The sequence below is a fragment of the Oculina patagonica genome, chromosome 4, assembly GCF_052425735.1.
Source record: "Oculina patagonica isolate OP01 chromosome 4, crgOcupat, whole genome shotgun sequence".
Taxonomy (NCBI): domain Eukaryota; kingdom Metazoa; phylum Cnidaria; class Anthozoa; order Scleractinia; family Oculinidae; genus Oculina; species Oculina patagonica.
This window is the reverse complement of record NC_135761.1, coordinates 15,528,427-15,546,698: the sequence shown is the minus strand read 5'-3', so window position 1 is coordinate 15,546,698 and position 18,272 is coordinate 15,528,427. Positions and strand designations below refer to the sequence as shown.

General features: G+C 40.8%; 2 protein-coding genes across 3 annotated transcripts; one reads left to right on the top strand and one right to left on the bottom strand.

Moving 5' to 3' along the window:
- Positions 1–1,363: 1,363 nt before the first annotated feature.
- On the bottom strand, positions 1,364–8,534 carry LOC144649680 (NACHT, LRR and PYD domains-containing protein 3-like). Of its 2 annotated transcripts, none has more exons than XR_013569923.1 (5): positions 7,270–7,545; positions 4,709–6,652; positions 4,095–4,206; positions 2,509–3,448; positions 1,364–1,942 (listed from the first exon to the last, which is right to left on the bottom strand). XR_013569923.1 is itself a non-coding variant. In XM_078509238.1 (5 exons), exons 2-5 carry the CDS (start codon positions 7,508–7,510, stop codon positions 3,382–3,384), a joined length of 2,364 nt encoding a protein of 787 aa, XP_078365364.1. In that variant the 5' UTR covers positions 7,511–7,608; positions 8,333–8,534; the 3' UTR covers positions 2,437–3,381. The 2 variants fall into 2 exon arrangements, 1 of the variants encoding a protein (XP_078365364.1); XM_078509238.1 differs by lacking the exon at positions 1,364–1,942 and adding an exon at positions 8,333–8,534 and having other exon boundaries at positions 2,437–3,448; positions 7,270–7,608.
- LOC144649681 (2,4-dienoyl-CoA reductase [(3E)-enoyl-CoA-producing], mitochondrial-like) lies at positions 7,827–18,050 on the top strand. The gene is made up of 8 exons (XM_078509239.1): positions 7,827–8,284; positions 11,907–11,964; positions 12,624–12,858; positions 16,155–16,254; positions 16,385–16,457; positions 16,752–16,898; positions 17,532–17,594; positions 17,715–18,050. The coding sequence occupies exons 1-8, from the start codon at positions 7,995–7,997 to the stop codon at positions 17,772–17,774; spliced, it is 1,026 nt and encodes a 341-aa protein (XP_078365365.1). The 5' UTR covers positions 7,827–7,994; the 3' UTR covers positions 17,775–18,050.
- The last annotated feature ends 222 nt before the right edge of the window (positions 18,051–18,272 follow it).

Sequence of the window (18,272 nt, the reverse complement as noted above, 5' to 3'; positions counted from 1 at the left end):
AAAATCTAGCAGCTGCTCTCCGTCACAGGAAGAGTAAACTTTACACTGAGCGGTTTAGTCGCTCTCTAACAGACCATTCATATTGTTTTCGCCCGACAATATTGTACATCTTTTTTATCACGACCTATCACAAAAAACACGAAAACTGATTAACAAACGGTTGGCAGATGTATCTGCCAATTTTCGTCAGTTTTCCAAAACGTAAGTGATATTGTATTACTGCAAGAAAGCGGACGCGAACATTTGCATTTTCCAAGCAAATTGGAGCTCCGTTGTCTGCGAGTGAAGTGTTCATTGTCGACTTCAAAAGGGTTTAGCAGGCAACTTAATTAATTGCCGTCCAAGGAATAACCAAAATCTCTCTGAAACTCCGCAATTAGCGATTTGGTCGCACGAGACTTGACTTATACTCCCATTTATCACCAAAGCTAAAAGAAGTTTGAAAGCTGTTTTGTTAAACACGGTTTAAAATTGTTTTCTTCAGAGAAATTGCTAACTGATGTTTGTCAACATCAAATTAAGCAAAATGCAAACACGAGTTAGAGCTTCTTTGAACCTTTTAAGTAAAATTCAGTCTTTCAATTTTCTGTTGCTGATTTTCCTTTTGTTAAACTTAAACTTAACTGATCATGTTTTGCTGGTGTGAATCGGGTATTAGAGTCGAAGACAGACTTGTGAAAAGTTAATAACAACCATCCCTTATTGCACAATTTCGATTATAACAACAAAAATAGACGGATAAAAAAGTGGGGGAAGTTCTCGTTATCCCAACGTAACCTAGCAACAGTTTTGACTAGACACACTCATCGACCTCGTTTTCAATGCGGCTTTCTCCTTCGCAAAAACTTCGTTCCCAGGGTCTTCTCCGCTCGTCGCGGAAAAGACCCGAAGAAGAAATTTGGCTGGTCATGTGTCTTCCAAAATCTAGGCGAGGAAAATATCCGGTAAAACCATTTACGAAAGAAAGAGGTCGAGTAGATTTTTAGAGTTTACAGATTGTAAAGATCGTTATCATCGCAATTGGTCTAACCATGTCGCGTGATGCAGCCAAATCTGAGAAATATTTCATCCACCAGTTTTCAAACGTTTTCATGTGTTGTATGATCACACATTCACGAAATAGAATTGAATTTCTAGACAGAATATGTATGAATGGCAACATAAGTGACAGGGACAGCTAATGAAGTGCCATGTCATAATAAACAATTGAAAAAAATAATAATAAAAAATTCGTAAAGAACGACTTGTAGAAGGGACAAATACCGTCTAGAATCGCGCTCATCGTTTGCAGAATGTTTACTTTTGTGTTAAAGCCAAGCGACTGCCCTTATCACCACAAAACACTGAGATCACATGCTGACAGCTTTCAGTTAGTTATTTTATCCAATACTATTATAAGGTACCGATATTTACAATTAATTTTAGCGACTATGAACATTTTCTGATTTTTTTTTTGACCATTAAATACAAAATATCCTAAATCCTAGTAAAATTATCTTATGGTACAAGAAACCTATAAGGCAAATTTCTAAGAAAGAAGATAAACAGATAGAAAGAAACGCTGTGAGATCCACGTATAGTGTCAAGAGCGTTTTCACCAAGATAACAAGATCGTTTTGCTTGCATCAAAAAACATCAACAAACTCAGAGATTGCGAAGAAGGTGGAAAAGTAATATATACCCCAAATGTTAACTTGGCAGTGCTCATTGCAGCCAAGTTATTGGAAAAACAAAATTCGGAAAATTACATAACGTTGTATGAGTCCGCCACATTGGAGTTCCACTTTGGCACACCAATAGGGCGGCCAAAACTGTCTGCAAGAAGGAAAAAAAGATTTTGCTACCAAAGTCATGCGTTGCACTCCGGAATGCTTTGGTTATCATTTTTAATTTATAAGCATATCTGAAAAGCATTGAGTTAGGCTGCCTCATACAGTCAACTCTCTGTTAACGGACACCTCTATAAGACGGACACCTCCATAAGACGGACACCTGGTGCTGGTCCCTGCCGTTTTTCAGTCATTTCACTGTAACAAAACTCTCTGCAAGACGGACACCTCTCTAAGACGGACAACGGAGACTTTGAAACCGCCAACGGACACGCACAAAAAGTTATTTTCTTAGTGAATAATACTTCAAAACATGGTATCGACATATAGCCTTAAGAATACCAAACTTATCAAAAACAATCCGCTATAACGTGTTACTTCTCTGCGTAAGTGTATGGGCACCAATGAGGTAGTTTTCTACTTACAGTATTACCGTTTGTAAGGAACAAACGAGTTGAATTTCTGATATTATTTTTGTTTCACTTTATAGGTTTTGCTAAAGTAAGCGACTTAAAATTAGATGTGTATTTGTTGTGCATAGCCATTTAGCTTTATTATCTCAAAACTTCTGGTGTCACGTTACCTCGACTCTCTATAAGGCGGACACCTCTCTAAGACGGACAGTTGGAGCCGGTCCCGACGGTGTCCGTCTTACAGAGAGTTGACTGTATTTCAAAACGCTTTATCTCCAAAACAAAGTACTCTTCTGGCCCAAAAATTTCTCCAGTAATTAGTGACACTGATGTGCAGAACATATTAAAGAACAGCTTTGTAGGTTCGATAGTTTTGACTTAAGAATTTTGATGACGTCCAGTAAAAACGCTCTATTCTCGACGGGGACCAAAATACATTTGTATGGGAAATGTTGCTCGTGTATATATTTAGACAATCATTCTCGGCCCAGAGAATGTTTGGCTTCGCTTTTCTTTTGGATCTATAGCATCAAGAAGGTGGACTCTGGCCAAGTCTGCATCAACAGACTCCTCTGATTGGCTAACAATCGAAAATGTGGATGCAAAATCGGACTTGGCAAGAGTCTGCGTTCTTGGTATGTACTGACCAATTGAAAAGCGGGCTCTGTATCCAAGATTGATAACCAATGTAAAACGATAATATATAGCTCATCAACATTTGTCTATTTGTTCTTTGACTGTTTAGACAAGTTTTTCCATGTTTTTTAGTTGCAATATTGAAAGTACGTAAAAAAATAATTTTAATAAATATCTATTCCCCTCCTTTGGAGTGGAACAACGTTGACGAGAAGGGAAGGATAATTCATCGCGAATTGTGCACTGTGCCTCTATGACTCCGTCCCACTGCCAAAAATTTCATCAAGGAAGTTTAAAATAAGGAAATAATAAATTATTGCTATCATCAAACTTCCTTGCTTCAGATTTATGCCACGTGAACACCGCACAGTTCACCTCCTTCTCTGTAGCCACGCAGCTCCACTCTGCCAGACCAAATCAACCACAGGCTTACAGGAATTCATTCTTCATATCTGATACAAAGAGGAACTGTGTGTACAGATGATTTCTTGAGCACACTGATTTCATGACACTTTAAGCTTGTCAAACTTGGCTGGATCTTGACCCACAGGAACTGCATATGGACTGAGGCTAAGGGAAAAATTGACATACAGTATAACAATTTTTACATGGTTTGCCAATACACTAGACTGTCCACAGCCCTCTATTTTTTCGTGCTTTTCGATCGATGAGCGCGCGGTGAGAACGGCGAGAGAACTGGACGCCAGCGCAAAACGGAAGAAGCAAGAGGGTGGGGGGCGGGGAGTGAAAAAAATAGAGGGGCTGTAGACATCTTTCGCTCGCTTCCCGCCCCCCTCCCCCGCACGCTCGCGCTTCGCTCTAACTCCTCTGCTTTTTTGCGTTGAAAAATCGAGCTCTAGGCTGTGGCTAACTTCGTCTGCTTTTTTGCGTTGAAAAATCGAGAGGCTGTGGACAGTCTTCCAATACACAACCCTCTTGGATTGTACTCATTGAAGGCCTTGCTAATTACTTGACTTTTTGAAGTACACAGGTAAACAAACCTCTTTGATTGATACTTTTCACATGCTTTTTCGATTTTCTAGAACCTAAAAATCTGTGTTTACTGCTGAGAGCTCAGGTTTCAAGTTCTGACCAGGATCATTGTGTTGTATTCTTGGAAAAGACACTTAACTCTTCCCTTACCTGTTTCAAATCAGGAGGAGGTTCTGTGGGGTAACAAGAATCCTATTTAGAGAGCACTAACAACTATACTTACTTGATTGTTTTAAGAGTGTCATGTGAATTGGCTGCTTCCATTAACAGATTGAATGCAGTCTCGGACAGTGCAATGGAGACATTTCCATCCTTGGGTGAATGACTTTCTCCACCTTAAAAAGTAGTAAACAAGCAGAGGTAAATATAAAGCCTTTTTAATCTTGGGGATCTGAAGTGCCCCTTGGCCCACTGCCGCAAGGTACCCTGTCACCCAGCTGTAGATTTCTTAGGAGGCGGTGCACTACTAAGGAATGGTGCAGGTGACTTTTTTTGCAGAATACCGGTGGATTAGAATTAAGCCGCAGGTGATCTCTGGGGAAGGGGGTGTGCACCCCCTGCACCTTCCCCCTGGATCTGCCCCTATTATTCCTCCATTCTCACAACCTCTCAGCTTGTAATTAAGCATCATGAAGCATTTGATCAAGAAGAAACTGTCCCATAATTTGAGACCATGACTGAAAGAGTTTTGCAAAAAAAAATGGATAAAAAAGAAAGAAAAACCCATTTGCTCACTAAACTTATAATTTTAAGATTGGCAGTAGGTGCAAGGCCTTGATTGAGAGGCTTGCAAACCTATAGTACACATGATATATTTCAGCTATAAAGTATATGTACCTGCTTGACCTTCTTCTTTCCCAGATACCACAGGACTACCAAGCCACAGCTCTTCCAGCTTTGGCAGGTGTGACAGTGCTGGAGCTAAGGTTCCAAAACCAGCTCCCGAAATCTTGTTTCCCTGGATATCCAGTTGTCGCAGATTCGGGAGATCTTTAAAGGCTGAGATAAGGAACCCCAGTCCATGCTCAGTCATGAGGTTGTCTGCAAGCACTAGTTTTTCCAAATGTGGCACAGAAGAAAGTGATTTTGCAAAAGCAGAAAAACTTTCATCTGTAATCATGTTTGACTGCAGGTGTACGCCTTGGATGGAGATCATTTCAGGAAGAAATCTCGCCAGTACTTGAAGAGCTTGCTTGCCTACTTGACTGTGCTCTATCACCAAGGACGTCACCGAAGGGTTGTTCAACAGAAAGTACACCAGAGCTCTCAGCCTGTAAGGCGCGGCATTAAAATGGTGCAGCGTGACCACACCAGGAGGCATTTGGGACCCAAGCTTGTAAGCCAAGTGTCCCTGATTTGATTCATACAAGGAGAGAAAACAAACTTCGAAGAATGACTGCCTCAAGCTCTCATCCTCTTCAACTTCTGCGGCACCTTCCTGCAGCAGCAGCTCAAGAAAGGGTTGAAAGGAATCTCCTAATAACCCTGGAGTAAACAGAAAGAGGACAGAGTTCAATCCCGATGACAGGCAGTTCATGATGTAAACACTGACATGATCAAAGACCGATCTGTCACTGAAGGCCTGCTTGATTTTGTGGCTCAACCAAAGTGCTGCCAGAAATTCTTGGTACGATCTGTGTGAGAAGCGGCACTTCTGAACTGGTTTAAGCCTGGATGCACCCAACTCCTTTGACAGAAAGCCAACATCTAACGCACCTTTGTTGGTGCATTTCTTCTCAAGCTCGCACAGATCAAAAAGTAGCTGATCATTCAGCAATCCATTCAGTGAAATCTCTCCCAGAGATAGCAGGCTTTGGAAGAGATCATCTGGAATATCTTCCAATGAGGAGATGTTTTCAGGAACAAAGCTGTTCTCGTCTGGTTGTCTTGCATAGTATCTCTTCACAAGCAAGAGAGTGAGCTCAATGAAAAGATAGGTCATTGACGAAAGTACAGATGCTTGGGGCATTTCTTCCCACATCGCACAAATAAGCATTGCAGTAAGTGGAATTCTAGCAATGTTCTCGGCAACAGGGTGCATTTCAAGTTGCGTTATCAAGCTCTCTGCCATAGACACATCATCTTGAAAGTACTTGAGAACAAACTCATGGATGTTCTCATTAGTGAAACCAGTTATCTCGATGCGAGAATCCATGAACCAATGAACCCTCGACCCTTTACCAGGTCTCGATGTCACAACGACAGTGGCATTCCTGCATATCTTCCCCATGATGAGATCTTCTGCATCTTTTAGTTGTGAAGGATTTACTTCATCATAGCCATCAAGAATGAAAAGGACATTTTCTTGATTTGCGACGATGTACTGGAAGAGAAAGTCAGCAGAATAATAAAAATCCTTTGGAAAGAGTAGCTCAAAGATGTCACTCTTCAAGTTCCCTTTCATCTGCTTGAGTTCCATGAAAAGAACAAGCTTGAAATGTTGTAAGTTGGTATTTCCACATGCCCAGTCATACACCATAAGTGATGCAAATGTGCTCTTGCCGACACCTGCTTGTCCCTCAATAAGAATGCGCCTCTGCTTGGAGGAAGGTGAGCGAGGTTGGAAGATCTCAAAGTAAGACTCCAAGGGTTCTCTTTTTGTTCTTCTCCCATGCTGTGTTCGTGTGATCATCTGAAGGTTGGTGTAAATATGTTTGATGTGAATGTGAAATGATTTATTCCATGCAAGGGGCTGAAGCCATCCAATCACATCCTTGTAAAGGTCAAATAGAGTTTCCTGGATTACATTCAATGGAGATGAATGATCCTCTCTAGCTTGGCCTGCAAACAAACATTATTCTTTATTATTTAATGATGCAATTATTAATTGATTGATTGATTTTTTTCTCTTTGTGCCAACTGCCAGGGTTCAGCTATTTGCACATAACCAATTGACCAATCAATCTACAGAAAGTTTGGATTTCAATGAAAATAGTGGCAGATCAATAGATTGGGCCAAAAATAGCATGGATTGGCAGATTTGTCCCCCGATATTCAACCCCTTACCCAGGCTACCAGAGGAAAACTTCAGACGTAGTGAAAAACTTTCGCAAAGACTTGACCGAAATTGAAAACCAGAAACTGGGCTCGACAAGCCCCTGGCACCCAGGCTATCACCCCCTCATGATCAATAATTGATATTGATTATTATTAGAGCAGACTGTCACAGTTTTTCCCAGAGTTCTTTTCTCTGCCAGAAATCTGGGGTCAAGAATGGGACTAAAGCAAAATCGCGTAAGGTGACCTGCAAAGCAGTGATAGCGCTTTAGGATGTTAATGTTTAACAGAGCATAGCCTTCATTATTGGGCACTTCACGTATTGCACAAATTTGTCAACATAACAAACATCATATTTTTATTAATATCGTGAAGACGAGCATTGTTATATAAACTCTTACCTAGTAAGTCATTCCTCAGTTCCAAACGATTTATTCCACCTAAAATGGCTGCCAGAAATTCCTTGTTATCCGAAGTTAACAAATTTCTGTTTTCAAGTTCATCAAACAACTCAAGCGGCCTCTTAATTTTCTCCAGTACTCCAACAGGGATGTGCTGCTTGCAAATAAACTTCAATTCCACGAGTTCTCGATCAGTGATCTCGTTAGAGAGAGACAACAATTTCACGCGAAATGGGTCCATAATTGCTTGCGTATTCTATGGAGTTGTTCTGTAGTCTTCTTGTGCAAAATTACTTCGATATGAAAGCATCATTCGAATCCCTCGTTGTCACCACTTGGCTGGAAATTAAGTTATACCTTTAGCCATTGAACAGGCAAATCCATAACCTCAGAAATTAGTAAATTTTCACAGCCAAATACACCCAATAAACACGCAAGACCGCACGCAAGACCGCGCACAATTGCTAATTGCGGGGCCTGGGATAAAGTTTAAAATTAGTGGCACGGGGGGAGGGGACAAAAAATATTTAATATCCACATAATCTCCATGAATAAAGGGAAAATGAGATCTGTGGTTATTGTTTTCTATTTTTATTACGCTTTTGTAGCCTAATCCGAGGTTTCTTATGGAAAAATCTCTCAAAATGTTCAAAATACCGAGGAGTATTAGGCAAACAAGAAAGGTCCCAGGGGTACCCACTTAGTTTATTTTTGTCATTTTCAAGATGGCGGCCGCGATGAGGGTATCTTGTTGTTTTCGACAACTCATTTCTAGAACAAATCCAGTTGGACAACAACATTCACTTTCAGTCAAGATGAAGAACACTAGAGTCTTGAGCTCAAGGGCGAAACATCTTTCAAAGGGCAATTATTTTCCAGTTCGGAGTGACTGCATGCTACCTGAGAATTGCTTTGAGGGAAAGATTGCTTTTGTGACCGGTGGAGGGACGGGTTTAGGGAAAGGAATGGTTAAAATGCTGTGTGAACGAGGTGCAACGGTCGTCATTTCCAGCAGGTGCTATTTTCAGTTTTATTTAAGTCGTAATTTGGTAAGAATACTTACCAGTTTTATTTGGAAGCAAACTGTCATAACAAAAGATGTCAATTTGTCAGTCTTATTGTCTAGGATGTAAAAAAGGGTGGGGTGGGGGGCTAGATGGGGGTACTCAAGAAAGGAAATAGTAAGAGAAGTTTAAAGGATGCTGTGAGACAACACTCCCCTACACGACAATATGACAAAATATATATACACCCCTGCCCCCTGAAAAAAAGGGTGACCCTATTCGGCGGAATGGCGAAATGAAGGAACGGCACGCGGAATGGCGGAATATCCTAAAACACGGAATGACGGAATATCCTAAAACGCGGAATGACGGAATATCCTAAAACGCGGAATGACGGAATATTCTAAAACGCCAGGAGCCCATCAACTGGAGCCTTCATCTCCCATACTAACCCTTGGCGTCAACCCTTTCCCGTATTAATTTATTTTTAGAACAAATCTCCCGGGGTCTCGCGCGGGAGATTTCGCACCTCTGTCAATCATTTGTCGCATTTCGCTGTGGCTACGCAAGCTGTGATATCGAAAACAATAGCGAAACGAGAAGGAAAGACTGCAAAATGTTGTTCCTTGTCGTCTTCTAAGTTCAGTATTTCTTCGAAGGAAGACATCAAGTAATGCTATGACTAAAAAACTGCGGAATTTTGTACAGGTCTGTCAAAAAAGTAAGAACAATTATTCGAATCGAAAGGCGCCGAGACCGATCTCGCAACTGCGAAATTACAAATATATTTTGAAAAGAGGATGGATAGGCGCAACAGATCGGTCAATATTATTTGCCGTGTAATTCTTCCGATAAGAAGGCAGCTTGATAAAAGGTTGATCGATTCTAATCGTTGTTGTGAACAATAAATTTTACTGGGTTGTAAACATTCACACTAAACGAACGTATCAATGGTATAAATTTATAAACAAGGTACGCACTTTGGCCTGTACCAACACATTGCAAATCAAATTCTACAAGGCATTCAAAACTCTGAGTGACAATAATTCAGACAAGCGCTAGCTTGTGAACCCTTCGTGGCGAAGACACCAGACAAACATTAGAATAAAAATCTAAACAGCCGTTCCGGCTAAACGACCCATTCGGCTTTAGATAGTACAGGCATAGAGTTCTCTTTGGAAACATACAAAGCGAAAGAAATGTACGGGGATTAAAATAAGCGGATCACACGGTCTCTAACCGAAGAAAGATGTAACATTCAGGCCGTTGGCCTGTACGCGTATATTTTTAAAATTGTAAGATGCGCAATATCTCACCTCTGCAACAGCGACTCAACGATCTCTGCCATAATTCCAGTTGCAACTTTAGAAGAAACAAACACATATCATTTTCCTGAGGTTTTATTCGAAGCATGATGATCTTATATTGGCTGGATCTTGGAGCATACGGATAGTCAAAATGTGCATCGAAGTCATCACGTTTGTACTGTTCGTCGCCGTATCAAAGAACACGCGTTTGCCACAGCTCGGCCCATATTAAATTATTTCTGCTTTCGTTCGGGAATAGATCTTACAAATCCAGCGTCAAATCTCACAGTACTGTTTACGTCTAACACTGCATGTAATAAGTCCGTGCAAACCAGAAATCGGTAAGATTCAAACAAGCAACTGAAGCAATTACATATTTCCGATCAACGCCATGACTAAACTGACAGACTTCATTTTCAAGGACAAAAAAGTGGTTTATTAATTAACTTTTAACCGTTATTCATTCACGAGTAAAGCAGGCTCTCTCGGCTGTAAAATCAGGAAAGAAGCAAAATTATAAAGGAAAACGGACAGGGAATGTGCGTACGACATTGGCCGCCATTTTTTTTTCCATCGTCGCCCTAGCTACGCTGCATGTGGTCTGACCACAGGAGCAATGTTTTCGCGGGAAATGTGTTTCTAAAAATAAAAATATACGGGAAAGGGTTGACTCAAGGGTACAGTACGTATGGAGGCTCCAGTTGATGGGCTCCTGAAAACGCGGAATTGTGAAACAAAGAAACAACAACCCATCAAGTACTAACCCCGACCAACAGGGCTTAACTTCGGCGATCGGGCGAGAGCTGGTGCTTTCCTTGTGGTATCAGTCCCAGAGACGAGAAAAAAGTTACCAGAGTCATGCAAATAGAGAACAGAAATACCTGGTTAGGTGTAATGGATCTTTTGAACGATGCTATGACTGGACTTATACTGTTATAAGCTGATTTACGCGCTCTTTTACTGAGCCAAAGTTAAGCCCTGTTGGTCGGGGTTAGTACTTGGATGGGTGACCAACCGGAAACCCCTTGTTTTTGGTTTCCTTTTATTTAATTATTTCTCAGTACGAACTCAATAAATTTCAGGCCCTTCCATTTTCTTTATAACGGCTTCGTTTACGTACCTCGGCTTTTTACGTTTCATTTTCTCGAACGGGGCGAGAACATCTTCTGTAAATTAACGAAATCCTCACTTGATCACTCGATATCCTACCACGAAATCCAGGCTCGAGATCGACGTCCTCGAACGATTAAGAAGATATATAAAGAACTCGTCATTTTAAGGAATATATTAAGTGTTAACTGGACTTCAACTGCTAGCCCCTCTCGTAAACAACTTGGTTTCTCCGGCTGTCACCGCAACGAATATCCACAAGTTAAAGAACCTGAATCATTATTAGCGACATTCTTAGCCTTTGTTAGTAGTTAAAATTTTCCTTTTCTTTGTTTGTTTTTGTTGCTGTTGTTGTTTCTTTTTTAATGTTTCACAATTCCGCGTTTTAGAATACTGTAGAATTCCGGTTATAAGCCCTGGGCTTATACAACTTCGTAAGGGGTTTTGGGTGGGCTTATAAGCGGAGGGGCCTATATCTGGGAGGGCTTATAAGCGGAATGAAAAAAACGATTTGAAACGAGCCACGGGAGTGTTGATGGAAATACGTTTTTCTAGTTAAAAACGCATAATAAAGCAACATTTAGCCCTATTCAGTACTGTCGTCCGGTAGAGGGGGGCTTATATCCGGGGGGGGCTTATAATCAGATGTATTTTTTTTGTTTCCAGGATGATGGGCCTATAACCAGGGGGGCCTATAACCGGGGGGGGCTTATAACCGGAATTTTACGGTATTCCGTCATTCCGCTTTTTAGGATATTCCGTCATTCTGCGTTTTAGGATATTCCGTCATTCCGTGTTTTAGGATATTCCGCCATTCCGCCATTCCGCGTGCCGTTCCGTCATTCCGCCATTCCGCCGAATAGGGTCACCGGAAAAAAAAATCATTGTCATGAGAATAACTAGTTTTTGAGCCCGGTGGGTAAAGTACAGTGACATAGTGCAGCGCAGCGCAGTGCCAGGTCTGTATAGCCAGAAAAAATCTCACAGGCCGGGAAAATATCGGAAAAAGAAACACTTCTTCACTTACTGTTATTAATACTTAATGTTTAATCACTTACAAGAACATGAAAAAAAATTAGAAAATTCAAGAAGTATACAGAAGCAAGTGCCTTGCTTTATCTGTTACTAGCTAGGCCCTAAATGCAGTGCAATTGCAATATGGTGCAGTACAGTACAGTTATTGTAATAATTTGGTATGATTATTTTATATGTATAGAAATCTTGAAGTTCTAGAAAAGACAGCTGAAGAAATTTCAAAGAAGACTGGAAACAAAGTAAGCAGTAAGCCTGTCATACACTATAAAAAATGTAAAGCAATGTCCACATCCACCCCATACAATACAAAAGTAGTGAAGAAATTATTCAACATGACTCGAGCGTGGGACAAAGAAAAAATCTGAGTCCCCGACGGGAATCGAACCCATGGCCTCCCAGATACCGGTTGGGCGCTCTAACGAACTGAGCTACGAGAGACTCGTTGTGAGCTAGGCCATTTACAAGGTTGATATGTGACACGCGTCCTGCATACTGCTAGGATCAGCAATGTCGAAATCATCAAATGTGTAGTAAATAATAAAGATGGTAAATTTTTAAGCTTGGTGATAAATAGTGAAGAAATTATTCAACATGACTCGAGCGTGGGACAAAGAAAAAATCTGAGTCCCCGACGGGAATCGAACCCATGGTCTCCCAGATACCGGTTGGGCGCTCTAACCAACTGAGCTACGAGAGACTCGTTGTGAGCTGGGCCATTTACTAGGTTGATATGTGACACGCGTCCTGCATACTGCTAGGATCAGCAATGTCGAAATCATCAAATGTGTAATAAATTTACCATCTTTATTATTTATCACTTCCCTCCAGACTAGTAAGGACAAGAAGGACTGCATAAAGCCTAAACTGTTGACTGATCAATATAGTTTCAAATTTGTAGGTTTTACCAGTAGCTGCAGATGTACGAGATCCATCACAAATAGCGGCTGCAGTGGACTTCTGTGAGAAGGAGTGTGGCCTCCCTGATATCATCATCAATAATGCAGCAGGGAATTTTGTGTCTCCAACAGAAAGATTGTCTCCAAATGCTTGGAAAACAGTGGTTGATATTGTTCTGAATGGCACAGCATTCACTACGCTAGACATTGGCAAGAGATTAATAAAAGCACAAAAAGGTACATTTGTATTACAATGGTGATATAATTTTGAGTGGTTCCCAAAAAAATAGTCTGACCTTTTTCACATATTCAGAAGTGCATTGTGACAAGGAGAGCATCAGGTGAGTAATAATGATGATGATGAACCATTCTACAACATTCCATAATCATCTTGACTTAAAATTGTTCCTGAAATATGGTCTCTTATCAGATGGTACCACTAAAATCCAAACAAAATCTAAATACTCTTTATGATTTTGTAAGCTTACACTTAATGAACAAATTATACATTTTGAGTAATTTCCAAATTTGACCCGTGTAAAAAACCAACCGGGATCTTGGCGGGATCTTGCCGGGATCCCGGCGGGGATCCCGGCGGGACGGGACCGGGAATCTTGGCGGGATTATGGCCGCCGGGATCCCGCCTCCCGGCAGGAATCCCGCCGGGATTCCTGCCGGGAATAAAAATCCCGGCGGCCATAATCCCGGCAGGATCCCGGCGGGATGCCGGCCGGGATTCCTGGCGGGAAACGAATTCCCGGCGGCCATAATCCCGCCAAGATTCCCGGCGAATTATCTTGCCGAGAATCTCGCCAAGATCTTGGCCTGAAGAGAAATTCCCCGCTGCCAAAATCTTGACAAGATTCATGGCAAGGATCCCGGCAAGAATTTTGGTTACCGACAATTTCTTTTCTCGAAGAGATTCATGGCAGGAATTCTGGCATTTATTTACAGCGTAGATCAGATACTGACAAACTAATTAAAACCATAGTAAACATATCTTGGCGTTTCGCATACCGGCAAAACAAACACACTGGTTCTGTATCAAAACAACATCATTTATTTACAGAAGCTTACAGAAAAAGATGGCCACAGTTTTGCTACCAAGCACATATATTTCTCAATGGTTGCACAAGTCGGAGAGAGCGAGCTTTAGTTCACAAGCAAATAAGCGAATATTCTTCTGTAAAATGTTTTGAACGAGACAACAAATACATAAAGGCAACTAACCTTTACCTTGTGCTCAAGCGAAGTAAGATGCAATGATGTGAACTACCAAACAAGCGAACTATCTTTCGATCATCTGCGAACAAACCGCCGAAGACGAAGGAGCATTCTTTCCCGAAGCTTTTTAAATAACAATACAATATTTAAGCATAAGTTTACGTCTCAAGCATCAACAGGTACAACTTCGCATTAAATGGCCCGTACTCAAAATGTCTATCTCCTTCCACTGTTCGAAGTTCAACAAGTCCATTGACGAATCCCACAAGATGGCAACCTGTCGCTCGAATTAACGGCAAATTCCAGCAGTTTCCACAGAGGAGCTCTTCCCTGAAGTAAGGTCTATTCTAAACTCAAGTTCATAACAAAAGCAGCCAAAAAACACATTTTTCCAGCCCTGGTTGTAAAGAGCAAACACAGAAACACTCCATCCTGCAACTGAAAATAAAATTTTTCTCTTCCCGAGGGTGGCGTGTACAATGTCCCACGTGACCTAAGGCAGCCAATCGAAACGCTCAGTTCACAACACCTTGCGGGAAAAGGCGGGAATATTCTTCGCTATCTGGGTGGTCTTCCGGAAGGTAAATAAGCTCTAAAAATATAAATCTCTTTCATATCCTCTTCGGAGCCACAATAAAAATAGCATCTAGATGTTTTTTCAAGGCAAAAAGCGCAATTACAGCGGATTCCCGAGTGTATTTGCAATTGGAAGAAAAAGGCCGACAGAAATTTGCCACTGGCTTTTGTCATTGGATTACTCAAAGGTATTAATTAAGGTTCCTCAAAGGTAAGAAAAGAAAGAAAGAGTTAAAAAAACTTGAAAAACAGACCGCGGATCAATAAAAATTCTTATCTTTTAATTTATCTTCACTTATTATCACGCGCCTCTTTGTCGCGCCAGTTCGTCTAGACTGATAAACTGTTTCCTCCTGGGAATTACCTCCGCGGCTCACCGTCACGTATTATATTTTTTTCGACATTTTAAAAATCAAACTGGTTTAATTACTACCGTCATTAGTACTTTAAGTTTATTTCATCAATACACGCCATGACTTGCATTCCGACCACAGCATAATACTATTTGTGAGAATTTAAGAGAATTTCAAAGCATCGACTTTTCCTGGTGAGAACTGAGAAGTGAGTTGAATCTCGCCGGGAACGCTACCGAGATTTATTCACGCTGTGAAAAATTTGCCGTGTTTTTTTTTTCTTGCCGGGATCTTGGCGAGAATATAATTCCCGGTAAGATTCTTGCCGGGATCCGTGGCGGGAAATTCTACCCAGGCGGGATCCTGGCGGGAAGTCTGTTTTCTTGGCGGGATCCCGGTCTCGGCAAGATTCTTGGCGGGATCCCGACGTGCCGGGAATTTTTTCCCTGTCGGGATCCCGGCGGGATATCGTCATCTTGGCGGGATCTCGGCGGGATCTTGACGGGATCCCGGTTCGTGGCGGGATCCCCGCCGGGATCCCGCCGGGATCCCAGTGTCTTTTTTACACGGGGACTGCCTATATCGTAAGTGATGATTTGCAAATGAATGAACCTTAAGCACTATTGGCTGTTCACATCTCTCTATTTTAATGAGGACGGGGAAAGAATGGCAAGATAACTGAACACCAGTGCAAAGCAGTAGGCATAAGGGGTATTTTTCTTTTGCTCACTTTGCTTGCTAAAGCCCCCCTCCCCCTTCTCACACTCGCTTTTTTGCATTGAAAAATAGAGTAGTACTTCAAGTTATTCAAGTAAATTAATGTTACATTCAAAACAACTCTTGAAAGGGTTCCTGTCAAGGGTGGATTAATGTTTCCATTATTGCAAATTTGATTTCATTCTTTACTTCAATATTCCATTCTTGAATTGAATATTTCAATGTTCAATAACAGCAACTCAATTCAAAACTTGAATGTTGATTGGATTGTTGTCTGGCTTCACGCGACAGGCACGTGGGAATTCAGCCTGAATTTGCATAAACTAGTCAACCGTCAAATGTCATACATGGTGTTTTCTCATCATTATTTGTTCTTTATGTTCTTTTATTTCAACCCTATGATAACACCAAAAGAAAGGCGAGACATTTTGGTGCACTGAAAAGGCACAAAAATACTACTGGCAGAAGAAAAAGTGGGGAAAATGTCGTTGGCCCATTTTATACAAATTGGGGGTCGTTTTCAAATTCTCACGTGTATGTTGCAATAATGGAATCATTAATCCACCCTTTACAGGAACGTTTGAGGTGTTTTGACTGTAAACAAAAACTGTTATACATGTTGGGAATACTTTAAAATTTAATTTGGGTTCCTTTCATCTTCAGGTGCAAATTTTTTGGCAATCACCACCATCTATACCAAGTCAGGTTCAGGTTTTGTTGTACCATCAGCAGCTGCCAAAGCTGGTGTCGAGACCATGACCAGGTAATGATTAGAAGTACTGGTAATCACAAACAAACAAATTCCACTCATTGGTACCATGTAGCCTAAATTCATGGAATAACTCAGTCTGGTAAATAAAATAATAGTGGTCATCTTTTGTGCTCCTTGCCAGATCACTTGCAGCAGAGTGGGGCAGATATGGAATGAGGTTTAATGCCATTGCTCCAGGTCCCATTGAGACCAAGGTATTAATAAAGAAAAAAAAAGAGGAAAAACGGATTTGCATGCATTGCTTGCTTATCATCATGGGCAGGCAATGCATGGACGCACGCATTGCATGCCCAAGATGTTAATCAATATTTATTATCACTTGATGTTATTTTGAATGGTACATTGCCAGATTTTGTTCATACTGAAAGTTCACTCGGGACCACTCAATCTGGCCAGGTCACCTTTTTATAATTTGTAATTTTTTAAAAAAAGAAAAGAAAATTAAATCATGCTTACTACTTATAACCTGATTGTAATAATGTTTGCAGGGTGCCTTTAGCCGTCTGGATCCTCAAGGACGCTTCAAGTCAATAGCAATAGAACGCATTCCAGCTGGCAGACTAGGGGAGATCCCTGAGTTAGCAAACCTTGCAGCTTACCTCGTTAGTGATTACGCCAGCTGGATAACAGGAGAAGTATGTATCAACAAGTTTAAAACTTTCAGTTATTGTGTTGTTTATACTTTAATTCACAGAAGTGATCAACAAGAATACCTAATTATAAAAACTTTCGCCCGAAAATCCCATCGTCTGTCGCCCCCACTAACTGTCCCTGAGGATGTGCAACCCAAAAATAATAAGACTAAAGGGACATCTCCAGTCATGTACTCTGTTAATCCCCAAAAAGAAAGGTATATGAGATCAGAACAAACAAATTCCATAATCAGGGTTGCCACTCATTTTCAACCCAAAAAATTCCCCGACTTTTCTCTGACCTCAAACCAATTTTTACTGACCTTGCATTAGGCAAATTTTCAGATAAGCCAAATCCACTTTTACATTTGCTTCAGCTTCTTCTGCAGACCATCAATATTCTTATCTTCATTTTCGATCTCTTTACATTTTTCACGGGATTTTGAACTCATGAAAACAAAATTCTCTGACTTTTTCACTGACTCTGACAAGAGCTATGATTTTCCCTGACTTTTTGCAAAATTCCCTGACCTTGAAGATTTGTTTTTTCCCTGACCGTTGCAACCCTGAAAGTCATGATGGGACACTACCCTGTGAAGTTCTTCTTTCCAAAATGTCTCTTTTTATTTTTTACAGGTTGTAACATTTGATGGAGGAGAGTACGTCTCTATGGCTGGTGAATTCAATGACTTCAGAAAGGTAGACATTTGCGGTCTTTCAATTTTTTCTTTCAGAACATGTTGTAAAAGGTTATGTCAATCTTCAATAACATTTCCACTTGATATTCAAACTTATATTTCCATGCCTTTGCACTTTTAGATTCCAAATGAACAGTGGGAGCAGTTGGAAGCAATGATCAGAAAAACAAAGGGCTCTTAATAAACACTCTGTTTACAGTACAATATAGGATTTATTGAGGCCCAAGGGGCATTGGTATCATTCTGTAAATATTTGGCTGTCAATCAAAGTTATAAACAGTCCCGTTACAACTGTGATTCTGTGTCACAACTAAACTAAGAAAGAAAATACGAATAAGAGTTGCACCTAAAAGTTGTGCAAGTTTGTTAAAATTCCTGTTGGAACAACATGGGAGTTTAGTGACTGTCATTTTTCACCTTGTTCCAGAGTTTATAGAATAAATTTAATTTATTGGGACTTTTTGAGTGGCTTGTGACTCCAAACTCAATACAAACACTCCTCCTAAACCTCATATCTTATGCCGAAACCAAAGCAAGCTGGCAAAGAATAAGATTTTTCTTGTATCCATTGTGATCACATGGGGTGGGGTGGGGGAGATGGGGGGTTCACTACAGTGGATAAAAAACAACCAACCAAACAAACAAGTCAAAATTATAATTTCTAGGGCAAAGTAAGGAA